This window comes from Pelobates fuscus, chromosome 2 (genome assembly GCF_036172605.1).
Source record: "Pelobates fuscus isolate aPelFus1 chromosome 2, aPelFus1.pri, whole genome shotgun sequence".
NCBI lineage: Eukaryota > Metazoa > Chordata > Amphibia > Anura > Pelobatidae > Pelobates > Pelobates fuscus.
The window spans coordinates 446,362,975-446,388,393 of record NC_086318.1 but is presented as its reverse complement, the minus strand read 5'-3'; the positions used below and the strand labels follow the sequence as shown (position 1 = coordinate 446,388,393).

Here is a 25,419-nt window from a genome sequence, read left to right as displayed (position 1 = left end):
AGTAGGAGCTATGGGGCACGGAGTCTGTCTTTCCTACTGCAGAGTGACACAGACAGAAGGAGCTATGGGACACGGAGTCTGTCTCTCCTACTGCAGGGTGACACAGACAGAAGGAGCTATGGGACACAGTCTGTCCCTCTCACTGCGAGTGACACAGAAAGAAGGAGCTATGGGACACGGAGTCTGTCCCTTCCACTGCAGTGTGACACAGACAGAAGGAGCTATGGGACACGGAGTCTGTCCCTTCCACTGCAGTGTGACACAGACAGAAGGGAGCTATGGGACACGGAGTCTGTCCCTCCCATTGCAGGGTGACACAGACAGAAGGAGCTATGGGACACGGAGTCTGTCCCTTCCACTGCAGTGTGACACAGACAGAAGGGAGCTATGGGACACGGAGTCTGTCCCTCCCATTGCAGGGTGACACAGACAGAAGGAGCTATGGGACACGGAGTCTGTCCCTTCCACTGCAGTGTGACACAGACAGAAGGGAGCTATGGGACACGGAGTCTGTCCCTCCCATTGCAGGGTGACACAGACAGAAGGAGCTATGGGACACGGAGTCTGTCCCTCCCACTGCAGGGTGACACAGACAGAAGGGAGCTATGGGACACGGAGTCTGTCCCTCCCACTGCAGGGTGACACAGACAGAAGGAGCTATGGGACACAGAGTCTGTCCCTCCCACTGCAGGGTGACACAGACAGAGGGAGCTATGGGGCACGGAGTCTGTCCCTCCCACTGCAGGGTGACACAGACAGAGGGAGCTATGGGACACGGAGTCTGTCCCTCCCACTGCAGGGTGACACAGACAGAAGGAGCTATGGGACACAGAGTCTGTCCCTCCCACTGCAGGGTGACACAGACAGAAGGAGCTATGGGACACGAAGTCTGTCTCTCCCACTGCAGGGTGACACAGACAGAAGGAGCTATGGGACACGGAGTCTGTCCCTCCCACTGCAGGGTGACACAGACAGAGGGAGCTATGGGACACGGAGTCTGTCCCTCCCACTATATGAGCCCTGCATTTGTTGATATGGCAATCGGTTCCATCTTTCCACCCCAGTAAAAAGCGTGCACCGGCAGGAACACACACCTGATACAGGTCGTTCTGGATATCCAAGATGTCCTTGGTCACTAGCGATGTAAAATACAGAGCGATGTCCGGCATGGAGTGAATGATGGCAAGGTGAAGGAGCCTGCAGGGAGACAGTTCCAGGCAATGTTAAAGTGGTATTGAGGTTTACATCTGTAACACAAGATAATTATCTGCAGGGCGCCCTTGTTTCCCTCTCGTAGTAAGGCATAGAATCTGTAGGGGGCGCCATACTCTTCTAACAATGTCTGTATAATGTCTGGACAAGTTGGCCATTCACTGGTGGAGCGGATCAGCATGCGCACTCATTATTTCTGTATTACGGTGTATTAGCCATGTTTAGTGGGGTGTTAGAAGGCTGAGAGACAGGCTGGTAACAGTGACACTGGCACAGAGAACATCTGCCAAGTATTAGTCATTTCGGAAAAAACCCGTCTACACATGGGCCCTGAAATCCTGAAATGAAGACAAACAAGGAACTGGGAAATACGGCCGTTTACCTATTGCACAACACTGCAGCTCTATACACAACCCATGGAAAGTCTCGGCCCCCCCTCCAATGTACTAAGCCTGGGACTTTCCACCCTCCTCTCCTGCTCAGTAACCTTACACTAGCCTCCTGCTCTCGGCACTGCAAGGAAAACCATTACTGAGCCGGAGGCACGGTGTAGTGAGAATGGCTGCCGCCTGGGCTTACAATCCATGGTGCAGTATGTAGTAGTGTGTTAGGAGGAGTCTGGAACTGTTACTGTCTGCATTGCAACTGGTGCAGTAGTGTTTCCCTGTATTATAGCAGCGCAGAGCCAAGGCGCAGCCGTGCGCCCCCGTGGTGCAGAGTTAAGCTGCGAAAGTGCGTACCAGAATACTGAAAGGTGTAAAGGTTGAGTTTAAGGTTCTTTATGGATTCCTCTGCTTGTTGGTAGCTGTTACTCAATGGAGAATTCTGCCACCGCACCTACTGACCATCACCTGCCAAGACAGGTGGGAGGGTTACAGAGCCTGGCGGTGGAGGGGGTAAGAGTTATACAGAGCCTGGCGGTGGAGGGGGTAAGAGTTAGACAGAGCCTGGCGGTGGAGGGGGTAAGAGTTAGACAGAGCCTGGCGGTGGAGGGGGTAAGAGTTAGACAGAGCCTGGTGGTGGAGGGGGGGGGTTATACAGAGCCTGGTGGTGTAGGTGTTGGGGGAGGGTTATACAGAGCCTGGTGGTCGAGGGGGGGAGGGTTATACAGAGCCTGGTGGTCGAGGGGGGGGAGGGTTATACAGAGCCTGGTGGTCGAGGGGGGGAGGGTTATACAGAGCCTGGTGGTCGAGGGGGGGAGGGTTATACAGAGCCTGGTGGTCGAGGGGGGGAGGGTTATCCAGAGCCTGGTGGTCGATGGGGGGAGGGTTATACAGAGCCTGGTGGTGGAGGGGGTTATACAGAGCCTGGTGATGAAGGGGGGAGGGTTATACAGAGCCTGGTGGTGGAGGGGGTTATACAGAGCCTGGGGGGGGGGGAGGGAGGGTTATGCAGAGCCTGGTGGTGGAGGGGGTTATACAGAGCCTGGTGGTGGAGGGGGTTATGCAGAGCCTGGTGGTGGAGGGGGTTATACAGAGCCTGGTGGTGGAGGGGGGAGGGTTATACAGAGCCTGGTGGTGGAGGGGGTTATACAGAGCCTGGGGGGGTGGAGGGAGGGTTATACAGAGCCTGGGGGGGGGGGGGGGAGGGTTATGCAGAGCCTGGTGGTGGAAGGGGGGTATACAGAGCCTGGTGGTGGAGGGGGGGGGAGGTTATACAGAGCCTTGTGGTTATACAGAGTCTGGCGGTGCCGGGGGAGCCTTACGTGCTTCCCTAAGGGTGGCAATGGTGCTGGCATAATGTATTTTTCCTGATAAAGTATTTTATAAATAAATACATTTTAAGCCTTTTACATTTTAAGGTAGAAGGGGATTTCCAACAAATGCTTAAAATGCTACAGACCACATCCAGTTTTACAACAAAAACAGAAACCAGCTCCAACCACACTTTGCCCCTTCCCCGACAGGCCCTCGGCTGACAACAACAGAGGGTGACGCCAGACAGGCCCTCGGCTGACAACAACAGAGGGTGACCCCCGACAGGCCCTCGGCTGACAACAACAGAGGGTGACGCCAGACAGGCCCTCGGCTGACAACAACAGAGGGTGACCCCCGACAGGCCCTCGGCTGACAACAACAGAGGGTGACCCCCGACAGGCCCTCGGCTGACAACAACAGAGGGTGACGCCCGACTGACAACAACAGAGGGTGACCCCCGACTGACAACAACAGAGGGTGACCCCCGACTGACAACAACAGAGGGTGACCCCCGACTGACAACAACAGAGGGTGACCCCCGACTGACAACAACAGAGGGTGACCCCCGACTGACAACAACAGAGGGTGACCCCCGACTGACAACAACAGAGGGTGACCCCCGACTGACAACAACAGAGGGTGACCCCCGACTGACAACAACAGAGGGTGACCCCCGACTGACAACAACAGAGGGTGACCCCCGACTGACAACAACAGAGGGTGACCCCCGACTGACAACAACAGAGGGTGACCCCCGACTGACAACAACAGAGGGTGACCCCCGACTGACAACAACAGAGGGTGACCCCCGACTGACAACAACAGAGGGTGGCCCCCGGCTGACAACAACAGAGGGTGACCCCCGACAGGCCCCCGGCTGACAACAACAGAGGGTGACCCCCGACAGGCCCCCGGCTGACAACAACAGAGGGTGACCCCCGACAGGCCCCCGGCTGACAACAACAGAGGGTGACCCCCGAAAGGCCCCCGGCTGACAACAACAGAGGGTGACCCCCGACTGACAACAACAGAGGGTGACGCCCGACTGACAACAACAGAGGGTGACCCCCGACTGACAACAACAGAGGGTGACCCCCGACTGACAACAACAGAGGGTGACCCCCGACTGACAACAACAGAGGGTGACCCCCGACTGACAACAACAGAGGGTGACCCCCGACTGACAACAACAGAGGGTGACCCCCGGCTGACAACAACAGAGGGTGACCCCCGACAGGCCCCCGGCTGACAACAACAGAGGGTGACCCCCGACAGGCCCCCGGCTGACAACAACAGAGGGTGACCCCCGACAGGCCCCCGGCTGACAACAACAGAGGGTGACCCCCGACAGGCCCCCGGCTGACAACAACAGAGGGTGACCCCCGACAGGCCCCCGGCTGACAACAACAGAGGGTGACCCCCGACAGGCCCCCGGCTGACAACAACAGAGGGTGACCCCCGACAGGCCCCCGGCTGACAACAACAGAGGGTGACCCCCGACAGGCCCCCGGCTGACAACAACAGAGGGTGACCCCCGACAGGCCCCCGGCTGACAACAACAGAGGGTGACCCCCGACAGGCCCCCGGCTGACAACAACAGAGGGTGACACCAGACAGGCCCCCGGCTGACAACAACAGAGGGTGACACCCGACAGGCCACCGGCTGACAACAACAGAGGGTGACACCCGACAGGCCCCCGGCTGACAACAACAGAGGGTGACACCCGACAGGCCCCCGGCTGACAACAACAGAGGGTGACACCCGACAGGCCCCCGGCTGACAACAACAGAGGGTGACGCCCGACAGGCCCCCAGCTGACAACAACAGAGGGTGACGCCCGACAGGCCCCCGGCTGACAACAACAGAGGGTGACCCCCGACAGGCCCCCGGCTGACAACAACAGAGGGTGACCCCCGACAGGCCCCCGGCTGACAACAACAGAGGGTGACCCCCGACAGGCCCCCGGCTGACAACAACAGAGGGTGACCCCCGACAGGCCCCCGGCTGACAACAACAGAGGGTGACCCCCGACAGGCCCCCGGCTGACAACAACAGAGGGTGACACCAGACAGGCCCCCGGCTGACAACAACAGAGGGTGACACCCGACAGGCCACCGGCTGACAACAACAGAGGGTGACACCCGACAGGCCCCCGGCTGACAACAACAGAGGGTGACACCCGACAGGCCCCCGGCTGACAACAACAGAGGGTGACACCCGACAGGCCCCCGGCTGACAACAACAGAGGGTGACGCCCGACAGGCCCCCAGCTGACAACAACAGAGGGTGACGCCCGACAGGCCCCCAGCTGACAACAACAGAGGGTGACGCCCGACAGGCCCCCAGCTGACAACAACAGAGGGTGACGCCCGACAGGCCCCCAGCTGACAACAACAGAGGGTGACGCCCGACAGGCCCCCAGCTGACAACAACAGAGGGTGACGCCCGAAAGGCCCCCAGCTGACAACAACAGAGGGTGACACCCGACAGGCCCCCGGCTTAACCTATGCTATCCAGTCTTATTTTAAACCTGACTGATGAGTGATCCACCCCCAATAAAATCCAAATACATTCCTGTGGGATGGAGTTCTATAATGGAATACTGTACATCTGTGTTTCAAGGTTCCCCCGTGTGACGTCATCACGTCCATCTTCAGACTGGCCACGCCGCCTGCATAACGCCGTCTACAGGGGCTGAACTAACCTAAAATTAGTGGGACGCAGCTACACTCGCATGCAGACAGTCCCTGCCTTCCCGTAATAGGAAGGGTTTCCTACTAAGGGAGGGCAGGGACTGTCATATGCCTGTGCGAGAGAAGGTAGTTTGAGCCTTGTAGACGCGCTCGTGTGTTGGCCAGGGGACAGGATAGATGCGGAATTGGCCACATCTCTTATTTCTATCAGATAACCAGTCACCTGGTCTTGTTACTTCCTGGTTGGTTAGCTCAGTGGAAGTAAACTCAAGAGGCAGCAGTTGCCCAGAGCACCTGCCTTGCACAGACTTCTCATTGAGCTGCATTGGGAAGTCTGTGATTGGACAGTCACAGAAAGTCTGGGCGGGGTTAGAAGGGGAGGGATTGCAAAGGATCCAGACAAGAGATCTGCAACTTTTACAAGCGGTTTTAGATATACCGCGATTAAAACATGCCTGTATGTAAGTATATGGTTTTTGTTTTATTTTTAATTGGGAGGTATATCTACCTTACAGTGCTTATTTTATTTGTGCAGTCGTGTCCCTTTATGGTTTTCAGTTCCCTGTGATTGCCCTGTTTACATTTTATAGACGTTATATCTTGCTGATAATGTCTATCCAAACTGGGATTATATACAGAGGCACTCATCTTTTGCACAATGATATGACAGTGTATACAAAAAAAAACACTATTTAACAGATAAGTGCCAAATTAGTGAAGGTGCGTAGCGCTGAAAAGTGAATTACTTACTCCCAACTTATTGGGGATATAGTAGTTGTGAATGGCTGTATAAGAACAAAAGGGAAAAGTATATAGTGCAACACTGTTAAATTAAAAAATGGAAATATATATTCCAAATTGGAAGCACTCACGTGGTTTAGAGCCTATTATGGATTGGCTCTAATCACTTGCGCCGTTGTGCACTTAAGGTGGCACACACCTTCTAGGTCCACGTGTAAGATGTTCCTCAGAAGCATGTAAAACAAAGGGGTAGGGGGGAGACAGGGAGAATTGCCCTGGTGCAGAAATCCTTAATCAGGTAGGGTATAGTATAAACACATACAGATGGCTTCTCACCTTAAAGAGAGCCTATCACTTGGCTCTGAGTGTATAAGCAGATGAGTCCAGTTCTAGGGTGACTCTACCCTTCTTTAAGCAGGATAAAATGGTCCACCAAAGTGCAGATTCAATAAAATTTATATTTATTCCATTAGTATAAAACTTTAAAAAATAAATTGCAATACATACACAGTGGTGTTAAGTCCAAAGTCCAAAACGCGTTTCGCCGATTCTGTTCGGCTTTTTCAATTGGTAATTTACTTCCTGCTTTCTAATACATATATATCCCTGTCTGAACATTTAATTGGTTGCAGGAGATCGTGATACAGCCAATCACGAGTGCTCCTGTTGAAGATGGGTGTGTAGCTCCAATATGCCAGTAATCTATCCCTTATACGTGACGTCATCACGCACGCACACGCGTGCGCGTGTCGTCACTTCCGGGAACCTGAAAGTTGTGTATATACTTCTATAGTCCTTTTTAATCCGATCCCATTGAATCCAGAACAAAGATCTTTCTTTGTATCTTGCCTCTATACTTCATAATGCTTCGTTTTCTTGCATCAGTATGGCGGATGGTTGTGTCGTTAGTGTCTTTACTCGTTCAATCATCGTTATATCGATGTCCATGTCTCCATTTTGATTATGGGCAAAGTCCTGGCATCATTTAGTCATTGTAATGTGTAGTTCCTAAAGCCATATGCTCGTTATCAGAGCAAAACAGATATAATAACATAAAAAAAAGGTATTAGTATAGGCACTATTCCACTAATAAGCTCTTATAAAAACATATATAAGTAACCAAAGTGGTGATGTGCAGAAATAATATCTATAATTAAAAGCATAATTGATATTCGTAAGTTCCTATACAAGCCAGACCATACCAATACAAGTGTTGGTCCACCCATTGTTAGAATCCAAAATAGATCTAGACCCAAAGGTGATTGAATGAGCCACTATTAAAATTAGAAAGTTATTAAAATAAATATAGATATTAATAGAAAAATTAGTACAATAAAAAATTGTTAAAAATTGTAAAAAATCTATATATTACTTATAAGAAGTGGCATAATTCAAAATCGTCATTGAGTCCATGTGGTTGCATGGTATTGAGGTTAAAAATCCACTGCATCTCTGTTTGTCCAATCAATTTTATAGGGTCCCCTCCTCTCCAATTACCGATTACTTTCTGGATTCCCATAAATTCCAGTAGTGATGGGTCACTATTGTGTTTATTCTTGAAGTGTAGGGACACACTATGTTTTAGGAAGCCATTTCTGATATTTCTAATGTGCTCCTGAATTCTTGTGTTGAGTGTCCTCATCGTCCTTCCTATATAGGTCAACCCACATGGATATAGGAAGGACGATGAGGACACTCAACACAAGAATTCAGGAGCACATTAGAAATATCAGAAATGGCTTCCTAAAACATAGTGTGTCCCTACACTTCAAGAATAAACACAATAGTGACCCATCACTACTGGAATTTATGGGAATCCAGAAAGTAATCGGTAATTGGAGAGGAGGGGACCCTATAAAATTGATTGGACAAACAGAGATGCAGTGGATTTTTAACCTCAATACCATGCAACCACATGGACTCAATGACGATTTTGAATTATGCCACTTCTTATAAGTAATATATAGATTTTTTACAATTTTTAACAATTTTTTATTGTACTAATTTTTCTATTAATATCTATATTTATTTTAATAACTTTCTAATTTTAATAGTGGCTCATTCAATCACCTTTGGGTCTAGATCTATTTTGGATTCTAACAATGGGTGGACCAACACTTGTATTGGTATGGTCTGGCTTGTATAGGAACTTACGAATATCAATTATGCTTTTAATTATAGATATTATTTCTGCACATCACCACTTTGGTTACTTATATATGTTTTTATAAGAGCTTATTAGTGGAATAGTGCCTATACTAATACCTTTTTTTTATGTTATTATATCTGTTTTGCTCTGATAACGAGCATATGGCTTTAGGAACTACACATTACAATGACTAAATGATGCCAGGACTTTGCCCATAATCAAAATGGAGACATGGACATCGATATAACGATGATTGAACGAGTAAAGACACTAACGACACAACCATCCGCCATACTGATGCAAGAAAACGAAGCATTATGAAGTATAGAGGCAAGATACAAAGAAAGATCTTTGTTCTGGATTCAATGGGATCGGATTAAAAAGGACTATAGAAGTATATACACAACTTTCAGGTTCCCGGAAGTGACGACACGCGCACGCGTGTGCGTGCGTGATGACGTCACGTATAAGGGATAGATTACTGGCATATTGGAGCTACACACCCATCTTCAACAGGAGCACTCGTGATTGGCTGTATCACGATCTCCTGCAACCAATTAAATGTTCAGACAGGGATATATATGTATTAGAAAGCAGGAAGTAAATTACCAATTGAAAAAGCCGAACAGAATCGGCGAAACGCGTTTTGGACTTTGGACTTAACACCACTGTGTATGTATTGCAATTTATTTTTTAAAGTTTTATACTAATGGAATAAATATAAATTTTATTGAATCTGCACTTTGGTGGACCATTTTATCCTGCTTAAAGAAGGGTAGAGTCACCCTAGAACTGGACTCATCTGCTTATACACTCAGAGCCAAGTGATAGGCTCTCTTTAAGGTGAGAAGCCATCTGTATGTGTTTATACTATACCCTACCTGATTAAGGATTTCTGCACCAGGGCAATTCTCCCTGTCTCCCCCCTACCCCTTTGTTTTACATGCTTCTGAGGAACATCTTACACGTGGACCTAGAAGGTGTGTGCCACCTTAAGTGCACAACGGCGCAAGTGATTAGAGCCAATCCATAATAGGCTCTAAACCACGTGAGTGCTTCCAATTTGGAATATATATTTCCATTTTTTAATTTAACAGTGTTGCACTATATACTTTTCCCTTTTGTTCTTATACAGCCATTCACAACTACTATATCCCCAATAAGTTGGGAGTAAGTAATTCACTTTTCAGCGCTACGCACCTTCACTAATTTGGCACTTATCTGTTAAATAGTGGTTTTTTTTGTATTCAATGTAATAGGAATAGAGAGTTCCTATTTTTGTGTGAAAGCTGCTATAACTGAGAGCACTTTAAATTTCACTATTTTAAGCGCCTTATAACACAGAACACTTTGTATATTTATATGACAGTGTATATTCGGAGACCTGAGCCTACACTAACAGATTAAACTGTGTGCTGTGCATTGCAGCCTTGATAGCAGATTGAGACCTACCGGTAGTATCTGTTTGTATGATTTCCCCACAAGGAGTAAAGGGTTACTTCCTGCATTCTTATCACGAGATCTTTTAGCAAAACACTTCCGAATCCTACACCACACAAACGTCATGACAAGTCTACCAAAGCACTAGTGACATCAGTGTGGCAGCTACACAGGAAAACACAAGGCTACTGTAACCATTTCACTGCCAAGGACAATATTTGTGGCTCAGACGGCGCTGGGTCTGTATCTAATGGAATGACCGCACGTTATCAGGACAGGCTCAGGCAGCGCTGGGTTTATATCTAATGTAATGACGGCACGTTATCAGGACAGGCTCAGAAAGGGCTGGGTTTATATCTAATGTAATGACGGCACGTTATCAGGACAGGCTCAGAAAGGGCTGGGTTTATATCTAATGTAATGATGGCACGTTATCAGGACAGGCTCAGACAGCGCTGGGTTTATATCTAATGTAATGACAGCATGTTATCAGGACAGGCTCAGAAAGGGCTGGGTTTATATCTAATGGAATGACTGCACGCTATCAGGACAGGCTCAGGCAGCGCTGGGTTTATATCTAATGTAATGACGGCACATTATCAGGACAGGCTCAGAAAGGGCTGGGTTTATATCTAATGTAATGACTGCACGTTATCAGGACAGGCTCAGGCAGCGCTGGGTTTATATCTAATGTAGGGGATCTGACTGCACGTTATCAGGACAGGCTCAGACAGTGCTGGGTTTATATCTAATGGAATGACCGCACGTTATCAGGACAGGCTCAGGCAGCGCTGGGTTTATATCTAATGTAATGACGGCACGTTATCAGGACAGGCTCAGAAAGGGCTGGGTTTATATCTAATGTAATGACGGCACGTTATCAGGACAGGCTCAGAAAGGGCTGGGTTTATATCTAATGTAATGACGGCACGTTATCAGGACAGGCTCAGACAGCGCTGGGTTTATATCTAATGTAATGACGGCACGTTATCAGGACAGGCTCAGAAAGGGCTGGGTTTATATCTAATGTAATGACGGCACGTTATCAGGACAGGCTCAGACAGTGCTGGGTTTATATCTAATGTAATGACGGCACATTATCAGGACAGGCTCAGACAGTGCTGGGTTTATATCTAATGTAATGACAGCACGTTATCAGGACAGGCTCAGACAGCGCTGGGTTTATATCTAATGTAATGACTGCACGTTATCAGGACAGGCTCAGACAGCACTGGGTAGATATCTAATGTAATGACCATACGTTATCAGGACAGGCTCAGACAGCGCTGGGTTTATATCTAATGTAATGACGGCACGTTATCAGGACAGGCTCAGACAGCGCTGGGTTTATATCTAATGTAATGACGGCACGTTATCAGGACAGGCTCAGACAGTGCTGGGTTTATATCTAATGTAATGACAGCACGTTATCAGGACAGGCTCAGACAGCGCTGGGTTTATATCTAATGTAATGACTGCACGTTATCAGGACAGGCTCAGACAGCACTGGGTAGATATCTAATGTAATGACCATACGTTATCAGGACAGGCTCAGACAGCGCTGGGTTTATATCTAATGTAATGACGGCACGTTATCAGGACAGGCTCAGAAAGGGCTGGGTTTATATCTAATGTAATGACCGTACGTTATCAGGACAGGCTCAGACAGCGCTGGGTTTATATCTAATGTAATGACTGCTTGTCATCAGGACAGGCTCAGACAGCGCTGGGTTTATATCTAATGTAATGACCGTACGTTATCAGGACAGGCTCAGACAGTGCTGGGCTTATATCTAATGTAATGACGGCACGTTATCAGGACAGGCTCAGACAGCGCTGGGTTTATATCTAATGTAATGACGGCACGTTATCAGGACAGGCTCAGACAGCGCTGGGTTTATATCTAATGTAATGACGGCTTGTCATCAGGACAGGCTCAGACAGCGCTGGGTTTATATCTAATGTAATGACCGTACGTTATCAGGACAGGCTCAGACAGTGCTGGGTTTATATCTAATGTAATGACGGCACGTTATCAGGACAGGCTCAGAAAGGGCTGGGTTTATATCTAATGTAATGACGGCACGTTATCAGGACAGGCTCAGACAGCGCTGGGTCTGTATCTAATGTAATGACCGTACGTTATCAGGACAGGCTCAGACAGCGCTGGGTTTATATCTAATGTAATGACTGCTTGTCATCAGGACAGGCTCAGACAGCGCTGGGTTTATATCTGTAACGGACCGTTTTGCTCAAAAGGGGATAAAAATCGTTTAGGCGATAATCCCCTTTTTCCTAGACCAGCAGCTACTGCAATCACCAATCTCCCGAACTGCAAACTGTACGAATTCTGGAAACTCCCGAACTGGAAACACACGAACCCTGGAATAAGCCGAACAGGAAAAGCATATAATCCGCTTACACTCCTGGCAGTCAGCATACAATCCAATTCCCCCAAAAACGAGACGACACATCGGTTTGAGGGTCAAGCAGAATCTGTTTTACTGAGGGCTACCTGCCCAGTATTTATGCAGGTCTCCCACCTGGTGGACACTCCCCTAAGGGACCGAATGGGAGACTGAAACCACAGACAGACATGCATCACTTTAGTACACACAGCCACAATACATCCTGGCTCCCTCCTCTCTGTCCTGGAGATAATTGGAGAAGTAATTCAATTATCTCCCAGTACAAAGACAAGACTCCATTACACACGTGGTGATACAAATACAGTATATCACTTTAAAATATACAATGGGACAAATGTTACAGAAAATATACACATGTAACATATCCCCAGATAGCTCAGGTCTGGGTGCACATTATTAGGTGAATGGCACCCAGACCCCCCGAATACATTTTAATTGCCATGGAGCCAAAGTCTTTAATTATACGAACAGGCTCCATGGCAGGCTATCTGGGTTAAAACATTCACATAAAACATAAAATACCGAATTTCCCTGCATTCACCAAATTCATACGAATGAGAACCAGGGGCTGGAGGTTCAGCGGTGCCTGCACGGAAAAGTGTCCGATTTTGGTGCATGAAAGCCGGGCAGAAAAGCGCTGGCTGCCTGGGGAGCTCCAGAACAGCGCCACCTAGCGGCCGCTAAGTGTAACCGCGACCACCCAGTAACAATCAATTAAGCTGGGGTTGACCGCAGCTACTGGGTGGTCAATTGCCGGCACACGCTTGTTAAGCCGCGGTTAACCGCAGCTTCAGGGAGGTAAATAGGAGGCACACTCCAGCTTCTGGGTGGCCAATTAACGGCGCCGGCCGGCTTCCCACGGCTCTGGGGAGGTTGCAAACAGGCTGTTTGTTCGGCAGATAGAATCTACCGAACGGCTGTGCAGAGAGGGAGAAATAAATCCTCCTGCACAGCAAAATTAACCCTTTAGTTGCCGGCCCATAATCTAAAGGCAGCAGGCGGGCAACCAGGCTCCTCCAGTTCACAGTGGCGAGGTTGGCTTCGCCACAATATCTAATGTAATGACTGCATGTTTTTAGGACAGGCTCAGACAGCGCTGGGTTTATATCTAATGTAATGACTGCATGTTTTTAGGACAGGCTCAGACAGTGCTGGGTTTATATCTAATATACTGCATGTTATCAGGACAGGCTCAGACAGTGCTGGGTTTATATCTAATTTAATGACGGCACGTTATCAGGACAGGCTCAGACAGTGCTGGGTTTATATCTAATGTAATGACTGCACGTTATCAGGACAGGCTCAAACAGCGCTGGGTTTATATCTAATGTAATGACTGCACGTTATCAGGACAGGCTCAGACAGCACTGGGTTTATATCTAATGTAATGACTGCACGTTATCAGGACAGGCTCAGACAGCGCAGGGTTTATATCTAATGTAATGACGGCACGTTATCAGGACAGGCTCAGACAGCGCTGGGTTTATATCTAATGTAATGACTGCACGTTATCAGGACAGGCTCAGACAGCGCTGGGTTTATATCTAATGTAATGACTGACCATTATCAGGACAGGCTCAGACAGCGCTGGGTATATATCTAATGTAATGACTGACCATTATCAGGACAGGCTCAGACAGCGCTGGGTTTATAACTAATGTAATGACTGCACATTATCAGGACAGGCTCAGACAGCGCTGGGTTTATATCTAATGTAATGACTGCACGTTATCAGGACAGGCTCAGACAGCGCTGGGTTTATATCTAATGTAATGACTGCATGTTTTTAGGACAGGCCCCAAGACAGTTTTCCGTTTTCGGATTAGATGGGAGGTAGATATATGGAATGTTTTAATGCATATTAAAACGGAGTGTATGGGGAGGTGGTTTATTAAACAGAGGGAACACCACAAAAAGCATGCGCTCAAATATAGTACAGGGTGGACACCACTGCTGGCTAACTGTGGGTGATCATAAATCAGGAAACTTGCAAAGCACATAAGGTATACAAGTTTGCAAATATGACCCACATTTCAAGGCACTGAAACATCTATTTCTAGGTCAATGAAAAGCTGATCTGACTCACTACAGGGAAAGGAAAATAAATATCACACATACAGAGGTGAGGACGCATCAGAAAACACCCACCATGTTTTAATACAAAATGCTTTGGGCTCAGTTCCCTTTTAGTTTTGTAGGTGTGTGGCTTTTGGTGTTGGGTCGAGTTTGACGGAACCATTTCAGAGCAGTAAACTGTGACACACAAATGTCATGGGGGGATACGCATTTTCTTCCATACTATTCACCAGGTAAACCCGAGCAAGGGAATCCCCACAAGCAGCAGAACCCATGGGACCCCTCTTTCAGAAATGACTCATGGGATTCCCCTGAGCTCTTGGGGTGATGTGTGGCTACTATATCCTCCAATACCAAAAACACAAAACAAAAAATGTTTTACAGAAAGGGTCCTAATCTACGCAATATCTCTCTTCACAACCAGACACTTATGCCAACCAAACACCAAGCACTGAGGAGAGGTCCCATACAGGTAAACAGAGAGAGAGGTCCCCCTACAACAACAATGTAGCGGAACCCCTTTTTGGCTGTCCCATCTCTTGTTTTACTGTTGGCAGAGGTTTTGCATGCCTGGAATACATGGATTTATATTGCACGATCTATGGACCTACTTTGTTCGGTATACGAACAAAGTACCGAACAACCGGACCACCCTGATGTACATTATTCATGTAATTTACCTCCCTGATCGCTTCTCCTATTCCCTTTGTTCATACGAACACGCTGCTATATCCCCTGGGTGGCCTCCATTTCGGTAGCCGAACACGTGGTGGCGGCTATCTTAAACTCACGAACAGCGGTGTTTGGTCCAGAGTGTCTGGAACTCAAAACGGACACTCGACTAGCCGAACACCGCTAAGACCTGCAGGACGGCAGAAACTACCGAAAGAAACCCACGAACGGCCCGTCGTTCGGTAGGATGAATCCCACGAACTAGGGGATTCATCCGGTTACCGACTCCATTATATGTGGTATAGCCTTTCGGGAGTTTTGGGGCACGAATAGAGACCGACCGCAGGGCCAGATTTCATGGAACTATTTTCGGCATTTTTACCCATGCGGTCGGTCAAAACTTTACCTTCCTATAACTCCCGAACCCCTGGTCTGATCTGGGTGATTTTTGGATATGTTCCTCACCCAGATCAGGGGTACCATATTTAAAAGGTATATCACACATATTTGGGGTACATCTAGAAAGTGGGGGAAAATATGTGCATTGTAATTGTATTATCTGTTAAGCTAAGGGGAGGAGATGTGTGGGAGGTAACGTCTATATGATTGGTGCAATGTGTAATTAATGTGAATCCCTCCCTTGCATGGAAGAATCTAATAAAAGCAGGAATGTTGCCAATAAACTTCAGTTCTACTCCTGATACTGTGTGTCGTCCAGTGATTGGGAAAGGTGATGGGATATTATTGGATTTTATTGCTGACTGTGCTGGATACTCTCTGGGATTTATTACTTGTTCCTGCATCCTCTGGATATATTGGTGGAGTTAAGTTGTGATAAATCAGCTCTCCGCTACAAACAACAATGAACAGACAAACGGAGAGAGGTCCCCTACAACAACGAACAGAGGTCCCCTACAACAACAACGAACAGACAAACGGAGAGAGGTCCCCTACAACAACAAACAGAGGTCCCCTACAACAACAACAACGAACAGACAAACGGAGAGAGGTCCCCTACAACAACGAACAGACAAACGGAGAGAGGTCCCCTATAACAGCGAACAGACAAGCAGAGCGATGTCCCCTATAACAGCGAACGGACAGAGAGGTCCCCTATAACTGCGAACGGACAAACAGAGAGGTCCCCTATAACTGCGAACGGACAAACAGAGAGGTCCCCTATAACTGCGAACGGACAAACAGAGAGGTACCCTATAACTGCGAACGGACAAACAGAGAGGTCTCCTATAACTGTGAACGGACAAACAGAGAGGTCCCCTATAACTGCGAACGGACAAACAGAGAGGTCCCCTATAACTGCGAACGGACAAACAGAGAGTCCCCTATAACTGCGAACGAACAAACAGAGAGTCCCCTATAACTGCGAACGGACAAGCGGAGTAAGGTCCCCTATAACAGCGAACAGACAAGCGGAGTGAAGTCCCCTATAACAGCGAACGGACAAGCAGAGTGAGGTCCCCTATAACAGCAAACGGACAAGCGGAGTGAGGTCCCCTATAAATGCAAACGGACAAGCGGAGTGAGGTCCCCTATCACAGCAAACGGACAAGCGGAGTGAGGTCCCCTATAACAGCAAACGGACAAGCGGAGTGAGGTCCCCTATAACAGCAAACGGACAAGCGGAGTGAGGTCCCCTATAACAGCAAACGGACAAGCGGAGTGAGGTCCCCTATAACAGCAAACGGACAAGCGGAGTGAGGTCCCCTATAACAGCGAACGGACAAGCGGAGTGAGGACCCCTATAAAAGCGAACGGACAAGCGGAGTGAGGTCCCCTATAACAGCGAACGGACAAGCGGAGTGAGGTCCCCTATCACAGCGAACGGACAAGCGGAGTGAGGTCCCCTATCACAGCGAACGGACAAGCGGAGTGAGGTCCCCTATCACAGCGAACGGACAAGCGGAGTGAGGTCCCCTATCACAGCGAACGGACAAGCGGAGTGAGGTCCCCTATCACAGCGAACGGACAAGCGGAGTGAGGTCCCCTATCACAGCGAACGGACAAGCGGAGTGAGGTCCCCTATCACAGCGAACGGACAAGCGGAGTGAGGTCCCCTATAACAGCGAACGGACAAGCAGAGTGAGGTCCCCTATAACAGCGAAAGGACAAGCGGAGAGAGAACTCATACAATAATAATGAATAGACAGTTTAGAGAGACCATTCCAAATACTCCTCCTACTGACCAGCTTGTGGAATGTCAGTGCAATCATTTAACACAAAACTCTACAGGTGAGGAATGACAGGGAGATCCCAGCTTTGAAAAGAGGAAGCTGTTAAAACTTACTAGAACTCAAACACTTTGCCTTCTCCCCAGGATGTAATGGAAGCTTAAGGGGGCTGAGTATCACTGGAAATGTAGTTCATATATATATATATCTGGGGTGATAAGTTTAGGATCACTGCTTCTGCCACATATACCGAAAGTAGCAGAGGAGTGGGTAACAGAGCATTTCAACACGTCAGTCTACGGACATGTGAACCCCCTGCTATGTCCGGCTGTATAGACGCTACCCTGGGGGTTTATTCACTTATCAGCCATTTGTCTGGAATCTAGCAATCTCCATTTCAGATTGTGTTTTTGCATTTTATAGATTTGTCGTTCACAGTTTAATGAGTATCCACCCTTGCCCTCCATTAATAGCTTGGTAACTCACGTGTCTCCATCCTCAGACACATAGATCAAGGCGTCCAGCTGCTGGGGGTCCAATTTTCTGACCTCTTGGAGGGCTGGTCTCTCGGTAGGAGTACTCTGGGACACACAGCTGGCTGATATGGACTCTATGAGAGAAGAAGATCCATACGTAGAGTCTATCCTCTCCAGTTCATAGATCTCAGGCAACTTGTCCTCTACAGTCACTGGGACCTGTGAGCGGACACCGTGATGCTTGCCATCTCCTTCCTCCAGCAGGGAGTGTAGCCTGGACACTCCGTCATCACCCAGGGACTGTACGGAATCTGCGATCCCAGAGTCATAGCGGCCCTCCTCTGGCTGCAGAGATAGCTTTTTCTGATTCCACTCCTCCGACATGATGCCGTGCAGGAGGCTATAGATGACAGATGGGCAAGCAGTTAGACTGGCCCATGGAGATCTGAAAATGAATACACACCATCAGCTGAAAGAAAGGGTCGATAAGACAAGACACCTCTATATAATGGGAGGTTGTCATTATATATAACTGGGGAGGAGGGGCAGTGTCTCTATATAAGGGATATAAGGGGGGTGTCTCTATATTAGGGAGGTTGTCTATAGATAAGGGGATATATATATACATACACACACACACACACACACTTCCCAGCACTCAATGCTCCCGGTCTTTAATGCTCCGGTGCTGTCTCCAACCAAATTGCATACGATACCAGTAGAGAGCACTCAGGAGTCTTTCAAAGTAAATTTCATCTGTTGCTTTATTGAGCAATTCCAAATTTATACAACGATCCAGTCTGTAAAAGACGTCTCGAAAAAATACTTATACAGACTGGAACGTTGTGTGAATTTGGAATAGCTCAATAAAGTAACAGCTCTCTACGGGGGGAGGGTGTGTCTGTATATATATATGGGTGTGTCTGTATATATATATGGGTGTGTCTGTATATATATATGGGTGTGTCTGTATATATATATGGAGGGGGAGTGTATATATAAGGTGGGGGGTGAGAATATATATATATGGGTGTGTTAATATATATGGAGGGGGTGTGTATATATATATATATATATATAGGAGGGGTGTGTGTGAATATTTATATATAATGGGGGGGTGTATGTATATATATATTTAGGGGGTGTGAATATATATAATGAGGGTGTGTGTGAATATTTATATATAATGGGGGGGTGTATATGTAAGGGGGTGTGTGAATATATAAGGGATAGGGTGTATATATATATATATATATATATATATATATATATATATATATATATATATATAATATGAGGGGGGTGAATATATTTATATAAGGAGGGGGTGTATATATATATATATATATATATATATATATATATATATGGGGGGTGCATATATATATAATGAGGGGGGTGTGAATACATTTATATAAGGAGGGGGGGTGAATATATATGAGGGGGTTGTAAATTTATATAAGGAGGGGGTGAATATAAATATATATACATATTCACACCCCCTCCTTATATACTACTACAGGATATAAATATTCACACAGCCCCTCACCTTATAAATATCCCCCCCCCCTCCTTATATACTACAGGATATAAATATCCCCCCCCCTTATATATTCACACACCCCCTCACCTTATAAATATTCACCCCCCCTTATATACTACAGGGTATAAGTATTCACACCCCACTCACCTTATACATATTTACACACCCCCTCACCTTATATATTCACCCCCCCCCCTTATATACTACAGGGTATAAGTATTCACACTCCCCTTATATACTACACATATATATATATATATATATATATATATTCACACACACCCTCATTATATATATATATATATATATATATATATATATATATATATATATATATATATATGGGGGGGGGGGTGAATATTTATATCCTGTAGTATATAAGGGGGGTGTGAATATTTATATAAGGTGAGGGTGTGTGTGAATACTTATACCCTGTAGTATATAAGGGGGGGGGTGAATATTTATAAGGTGAGGGGGGTGTGAATATTTATAAGGTGAGGGGGGGGTGTAAATATGTATAAGGTGAGTGGGGTGTGAATACTTATACCCTGTAGTATATAAAGGGGGGGTGAATATTTATAAGGTGAGGGGGGGGGTGTGTGAATATTTATAAGGTGAGGGGGTGTGTGAATATATAAGGTGAGGGGGTGTGTGAATATTTATATCCTGTAGTATATAAGGAGGGGGGGGGGGGGATATTTATAAGGTGAGGGGCTGTGTGAATATTTATATCCTGTAGTAGTATATAAGGAGGGGGTGTGAATATTTATAAGGTGAGGAGGGTGTGTGTGTGAATATTTATATATGAGGGGGGTGTGAATACTTATACCCTGTAGTACATAAGGGGGTGTGAATATTTATATGAGGGGGAGGGGGGTGAATACTTATATCCTGTAGGGGTGTGTGAATATTTATATATATATGGGGTGTGTGTAAATATTTATATCCTGTAGTATATAAGGGGGTGTGAATATTTATATATGGGGAGAGGGGGGGTGAATACTTATATCCTGTAGTATATAAGGGGGTGTGAATATTTATATATATATGGGGGGTGAATATTTATATCCTGTATATAAGGGGGTGTGAATATTTATATATAGGGAGAGGGGTGTGTGAATACTTATACCCTGTGTAGTGTATAGGGGGTGTGAATATTTATATAAGGAGGGGGGGTGAATATTTATATAAGGAGGGGGGTGTGAATACTTATACCCTGTGTAGTGTATAGGGGGTGTGAATATTTATATAAGGAGGGGGTGTGAATATTTATATAAGGAGGGGGTGTGAATATTTATATAAGGAGGGGGGGGGGTGAATATTTATATAAGGAGGGGGGTGTGAATATTTATATAAGGAGGGGGGTGTGAATACTTATACCCTGTGTAGTGTATAAGGGGGGGTGAATATTTATATAAGGAGGAGGGTGTGTGAATATTTATATAAGGAGGGGGGTGTGAATATTTAAATAAGGAGGAGGGGGGTGTGAATATTTATATTAGGAGGAGGGTGTGTGAATATTTAAATTAGGAGGAGGGTGTGTGAATATTTATATAAGGAGGAGGGGGGTGTGAATATTTATATAAGGAGGGGATGGTGAATATTTATATAAGGAGGGGTGTGTGAATATTTATATAAGGAGGAGGGGGTGTGAATACTTATACCCTGTGTAGTGTATAGGGGGTGTGAATATTTATATAAGGAGGGGGGTGTGAATATTTATACAAGGAGGGGGTGTGAATACTTATACCCTGTGTAGTGTATAAGGGGGTGAATATTTATATAAGGAGGGGGGTGTGAATACTTATACCCTGTGTAGTTTATAAGGGGGTGAATATTTATATAAGGTGGGGGGTGTGAATACTTATACCCTGTGTAGTGTATAGGGGGTGTGTGAATATTTATATATGGGGGAGGGGGGTGTGAATATTTATATAAGGGGGAGGGGGTGTGAATACTTATACCCTGTGCAGTGTATAAGGGGGTGTGAATATTTATATATGGGGGAGGGGGTGTGAATACTTATACCCTGAGTAGTGTATAAGGGGGTGAATATTTATATAAGGAGGGGGTGTGAATACTTATACCCTGTGTAGTGTATAAGGGGGTGAATATTTATATAAGGAGGGGGGTGTGAATACTTATACCCTGTGTAGTGTATAAGGGGGTGAATATTTATATAAGGAGGGGGGTGTGAATACTTATACCCTGTATAGTGTATAGGGGGGTGTGAATATTTATATAAGGAGGATGGGGGGTGTGAATATTTATATAAGGAGGAGGGGGGGTGTGAATATGTATATAAGGGGGAGGGGGGGGTGAATACTTATTCCCTGGGCAGTGTATAAGGGGGTGAATATTTATATAAGGAGGGGGGGTGTGAATATTTATATAAGGGGGAGGGGGGTGAATACTTATTCCCTGGGCAGTGTATAAGGGGGTGAATATTTATATAAGGAGGGGGGGTGTGAATATTTATATAAGGGGGAGGGGGGTGAATACTTATTCCCTGTGTAGTGTATAAGGGGTGTGAATATTTATATAAGGAGGGGGGGGGGTGAATATTTATATAAGGGGGGAGGGGGGTGTGAATACTTATTCCCTGTGTAGTGTATAAGGGGTGTGAATATTTATATAAGGAGGGGGTGTGTGAATATTTATATAAGGGGGGAGGGGGTGTGAATACTTATTACCTGTGTAGTGTATAAGGGGTGTGAATATTTATATAAGGAGGGGGGGTGTGAATATTTATATAAGGGGGGAGGGGGGTGTGAATACTTATTCCCTGTGTAGTGTATAAGGGGTGTGAATATTTATATAAGGAGGGGGGGTGAATATTTATATAAGGGGGAGGGGGGTGTGAATACTTATTCCCTGTGTAGTGTATAAGGGGTGTGAATATTTATATAAGGAGGGGGGTGTGAATATTTATATAAGGGGGGAGGGGGTGTGAATACTTATTACCTGTGTAGTGTATAAGGGGTGTGAATATTTATATAAGGAGGAGGGGTGTGAATATTTATATAAGGGGGGAGGGGGGGGTGAATATTTATATAAGGAGGAGGGGGGGTGAATATTTATATAAGGGGGAGGGGGGGTGAATACTTATTCCCTGTGTAGTGTATAAGGGGTGTGAATATTTATATAAGGGGGAGGGGGGGGTGAATATTTATATAAGGAGGAGGGGGGGTGAATATTTATATAAGGGGGAGGGGGGGTGAATACTTATTCCCTGGGCAGTGTATAAGGGGTGTGAATATTTATATAAGGAGGGGGGGGGTGAATATTTATATAAGGAGGGGGTGTGTGAATATTTATATAAGGGGGAGGGGGGGGTGAATACTTATTCCCTGGGCAGTGTATAAGGGGTGTGAATATTTATATAAGGGGGAGGGGGGTGAATACTTATTCCCTGGGCAGTGTATAAGGGGTGTGAATATTTATATAAGGAGGGGGGGTGTGAATATTTATATAAGGAGGGGGGGTGTGAATATTTATATAAGGGGGAGGGGGGGTGAATACTTATTCCCTGGGCAGTGTATAAGGGGTGTGAATATTTATATAAGGGGGAGGGGGGTGAATACTTATTCCCTGGGCAGTGTATAAGGGGTGTGAATATTTATATAAGGGGGAGGGGGGTGAATACTTATTCCCTGGGCAGTGTATAAGGGGTGTGAATATTTATATAAGGGGGAGGGGGGTGAATACTTATTCCCTGGGCAGTGTATAAGGGGTGTGAATATTTATATAAGGGGGAGGGGGGTGAATACTTATTCCCTGGGCAGTGTATAAGGGGTGTGAATATTTATATAAGGGGGAGGGGGGTGAATACTTATTCCCTGGGCAGTGTATAAGGGGTGTGAATATTTATATAAGGGGGAGGGGGGGTGAATACTTATTCCCTGGGCAGTGTATAAGGGGTGTGAATATTTATATAAGGGGGAGGGGGGTGAATACTTATTCCCTGGGCAGTGTATAAGGGGTGTGAATATTTATATAAGGGGGAGGGGGGTGAATACTTATTCCCTGGGCAGTGTATAAGGGGTGTGAATATTTATATAAGGGGGAGGGGGGGTGAATACTTATTCCCTGGGCAGTGTATAAGGGGTGTGAATATTTATATAAGGGGGAGGGGGGTGAATACTTATTCCCTGGGCAGTGTATAAGGGGTGTGAATATTTATATAAGGGGGAGGGGGGTGAATACTTATTCCCTGGGCAGTGTATAAGGGGTGTGAATATTTATATAAGGGGGAGGGGGGTGAATACTTATTCCCTGGGCAGTGTATAAGGGGTGTGAATATTTATATAAGGGGGAGGGGGGGGTGAATACTTATTCCCTGGGCAGTGTATAAGGGGTGTGAATATTTATATAAGGGGGAGGGGGGGGTGAATATTTATATAAGGAGGAGGGGGTGTGAATATTTATATAAGGGGGAGGGGGGGTGAATACTTATTCCCTGGGCAGTGTATAAGGGGTGTGAATATTTATATAAGGGGGAGGGGGGGTGAATACTTATTCCCTGGGCAGTGTATAAGGGGTGTGAATATTTATATAAGGGGGAGGGGGGGTGAATACTTATTCCCTGGGCAGTGTCTCACCTCCCGCAGGAGCCGGACGGGCCGTGTGTCGGTTAACTCTGTCGCTGCCGGTTACTGATGTCAGGAAGCTGCTCCCACACTCAGGGAATTGAAAGCTCTCAGCCCCACCCATTGAGCGCGACCAATCAGCAACAAGATAACAGCCAGAACAGGAAACCGACCAATCAGCAACAAGATAACAGCCAGAACAGGAAACCGACCAATCAGCAACAAGATAACAGCCAGAACAGGAAACCGACCAATCAGCAACAAGATAACAGCCAGAACTGGAAACCGACCAATCAGCAACAAGATAACAGCCAGAACTGGAAACCGACCAATCAGCAACAAGATAACAGCCAGAACTGGAAACCGACCAATCAGCAACATAATGACTGACAGCGCTGGAAATAGACCAATCAGCAGTAGGATTCCAAGAACAAGCCAATGAGAGCGCTCGATACAAACCTTTATAACCTCACCCCTCTGCCAGTCCTTACATTGGCTTCCTGTATGCTATAGGAGTCAGTTCAAGGTACTAACTCTAGCCCCTCTTATATCTCCTCACAGATCCATAGGTATGTCCCTTCTCGGTCTCTCCGTTCTGCCCGTGACCACCTCCTGTCCGTTGTCCGCACCCGTACGGCCAACTCGCGCTTGCAGGACTTCTCGCGGGCGGCTCCCTTCCTATGGAATAGCCTGCCTACCGCCATCAGACTCTCCCCTAGTCTTGCATCTTTTAAGAAGTGCCTTAAAACCCATCTCTTTAGGAAAGCTTATGGCCTCCCAGACTAACCCTTACCTCACATACCTGTCTCTTGCCCTCTCCTAAAGGGCAGCCCACCTATTTGATTGTAAATTCCTGTCCTAATGTGTTTTACACCCCACCTCCTATAGAATGTAAGCTCGTTTGAGCAGGGTCCTCTTAAACCTATTGTTCCTGTAAGTTTATTTGTAATTGTCCTATTTATAGTTAAATCCCCTCTCATAATATTGTAAAGCGCTACGGAATCTGTTGGCGCTATATAAATGGTAATAATAATAATAATAATAATCAATATGTTTAACCCCTTAGGGACACGAGCCGTGTTTGCATTTTGTTGCTGTTTGCGTCTCTCCCGTTTATTGCACCGACGCATATTATATTATTATACGGCGTTATATTATTATACACATATTATATTATTATACGCCGTTATATTATTATACACATATTATATTATTATACACCGTTATATTCTTATACGCATATTATATTATTATACACCGTTATATTATTATACACATATTATATAATTATACACCGTTATATTATTATACGCCGTTATATTATTATACACTTATATTATTATACGCCGTTATATTATTATACACATATTATATTATTATTCGCCGTTATATTATTATTCGCCGTTATATTATACACATATTATATTATACACCGTTATATTATTATACGCATATTATATTATTATACACCGTTATATTATTATACACCGTTATATTATTATACACATATTA

The 25,419-nt window shown here is 46.2% G+C and overlaps 1 protein-coding gene across 2 annotated transcripts in view; it reads right to left on the bottom strand.

Annotated features, from left to right (window-relative positions):
• The window catches only part of NFKBIE (NFKB inhibitor epsilon), a 30,738-nt gene extending 6,705 nt beyond the window's left edge, over nt 1–24,033 (bottom strand). The window contains exons 1-3 of one of the 2 annotated variants that reach the window (XM_063444151.1): nt 23,920–24,033; nt 17,786–18,244; nt 1,095–1,197 (exon numbers count right to left, since the gene is read on the bottom strand). In XM_063444151.1, the coding sequence (XP_063300221.1) occupies nt 1,095–1,197; nt 17,786–18,159 (477 nt within the window). In that variant the 5' untranslated portion in view covers nt 18,160–18,244; nt 23,920–24,033. The remainder of the gene's footprint in view (nt 1–1,094; nt 1,198–17,785; nt 18,245–23,919) is intronic. The other variant, XM_063444152.1, reaches the window with a different exon arrangement.
• Nucleotides 24,034–25,419: the final 1,386 nt, after the last annotated feature.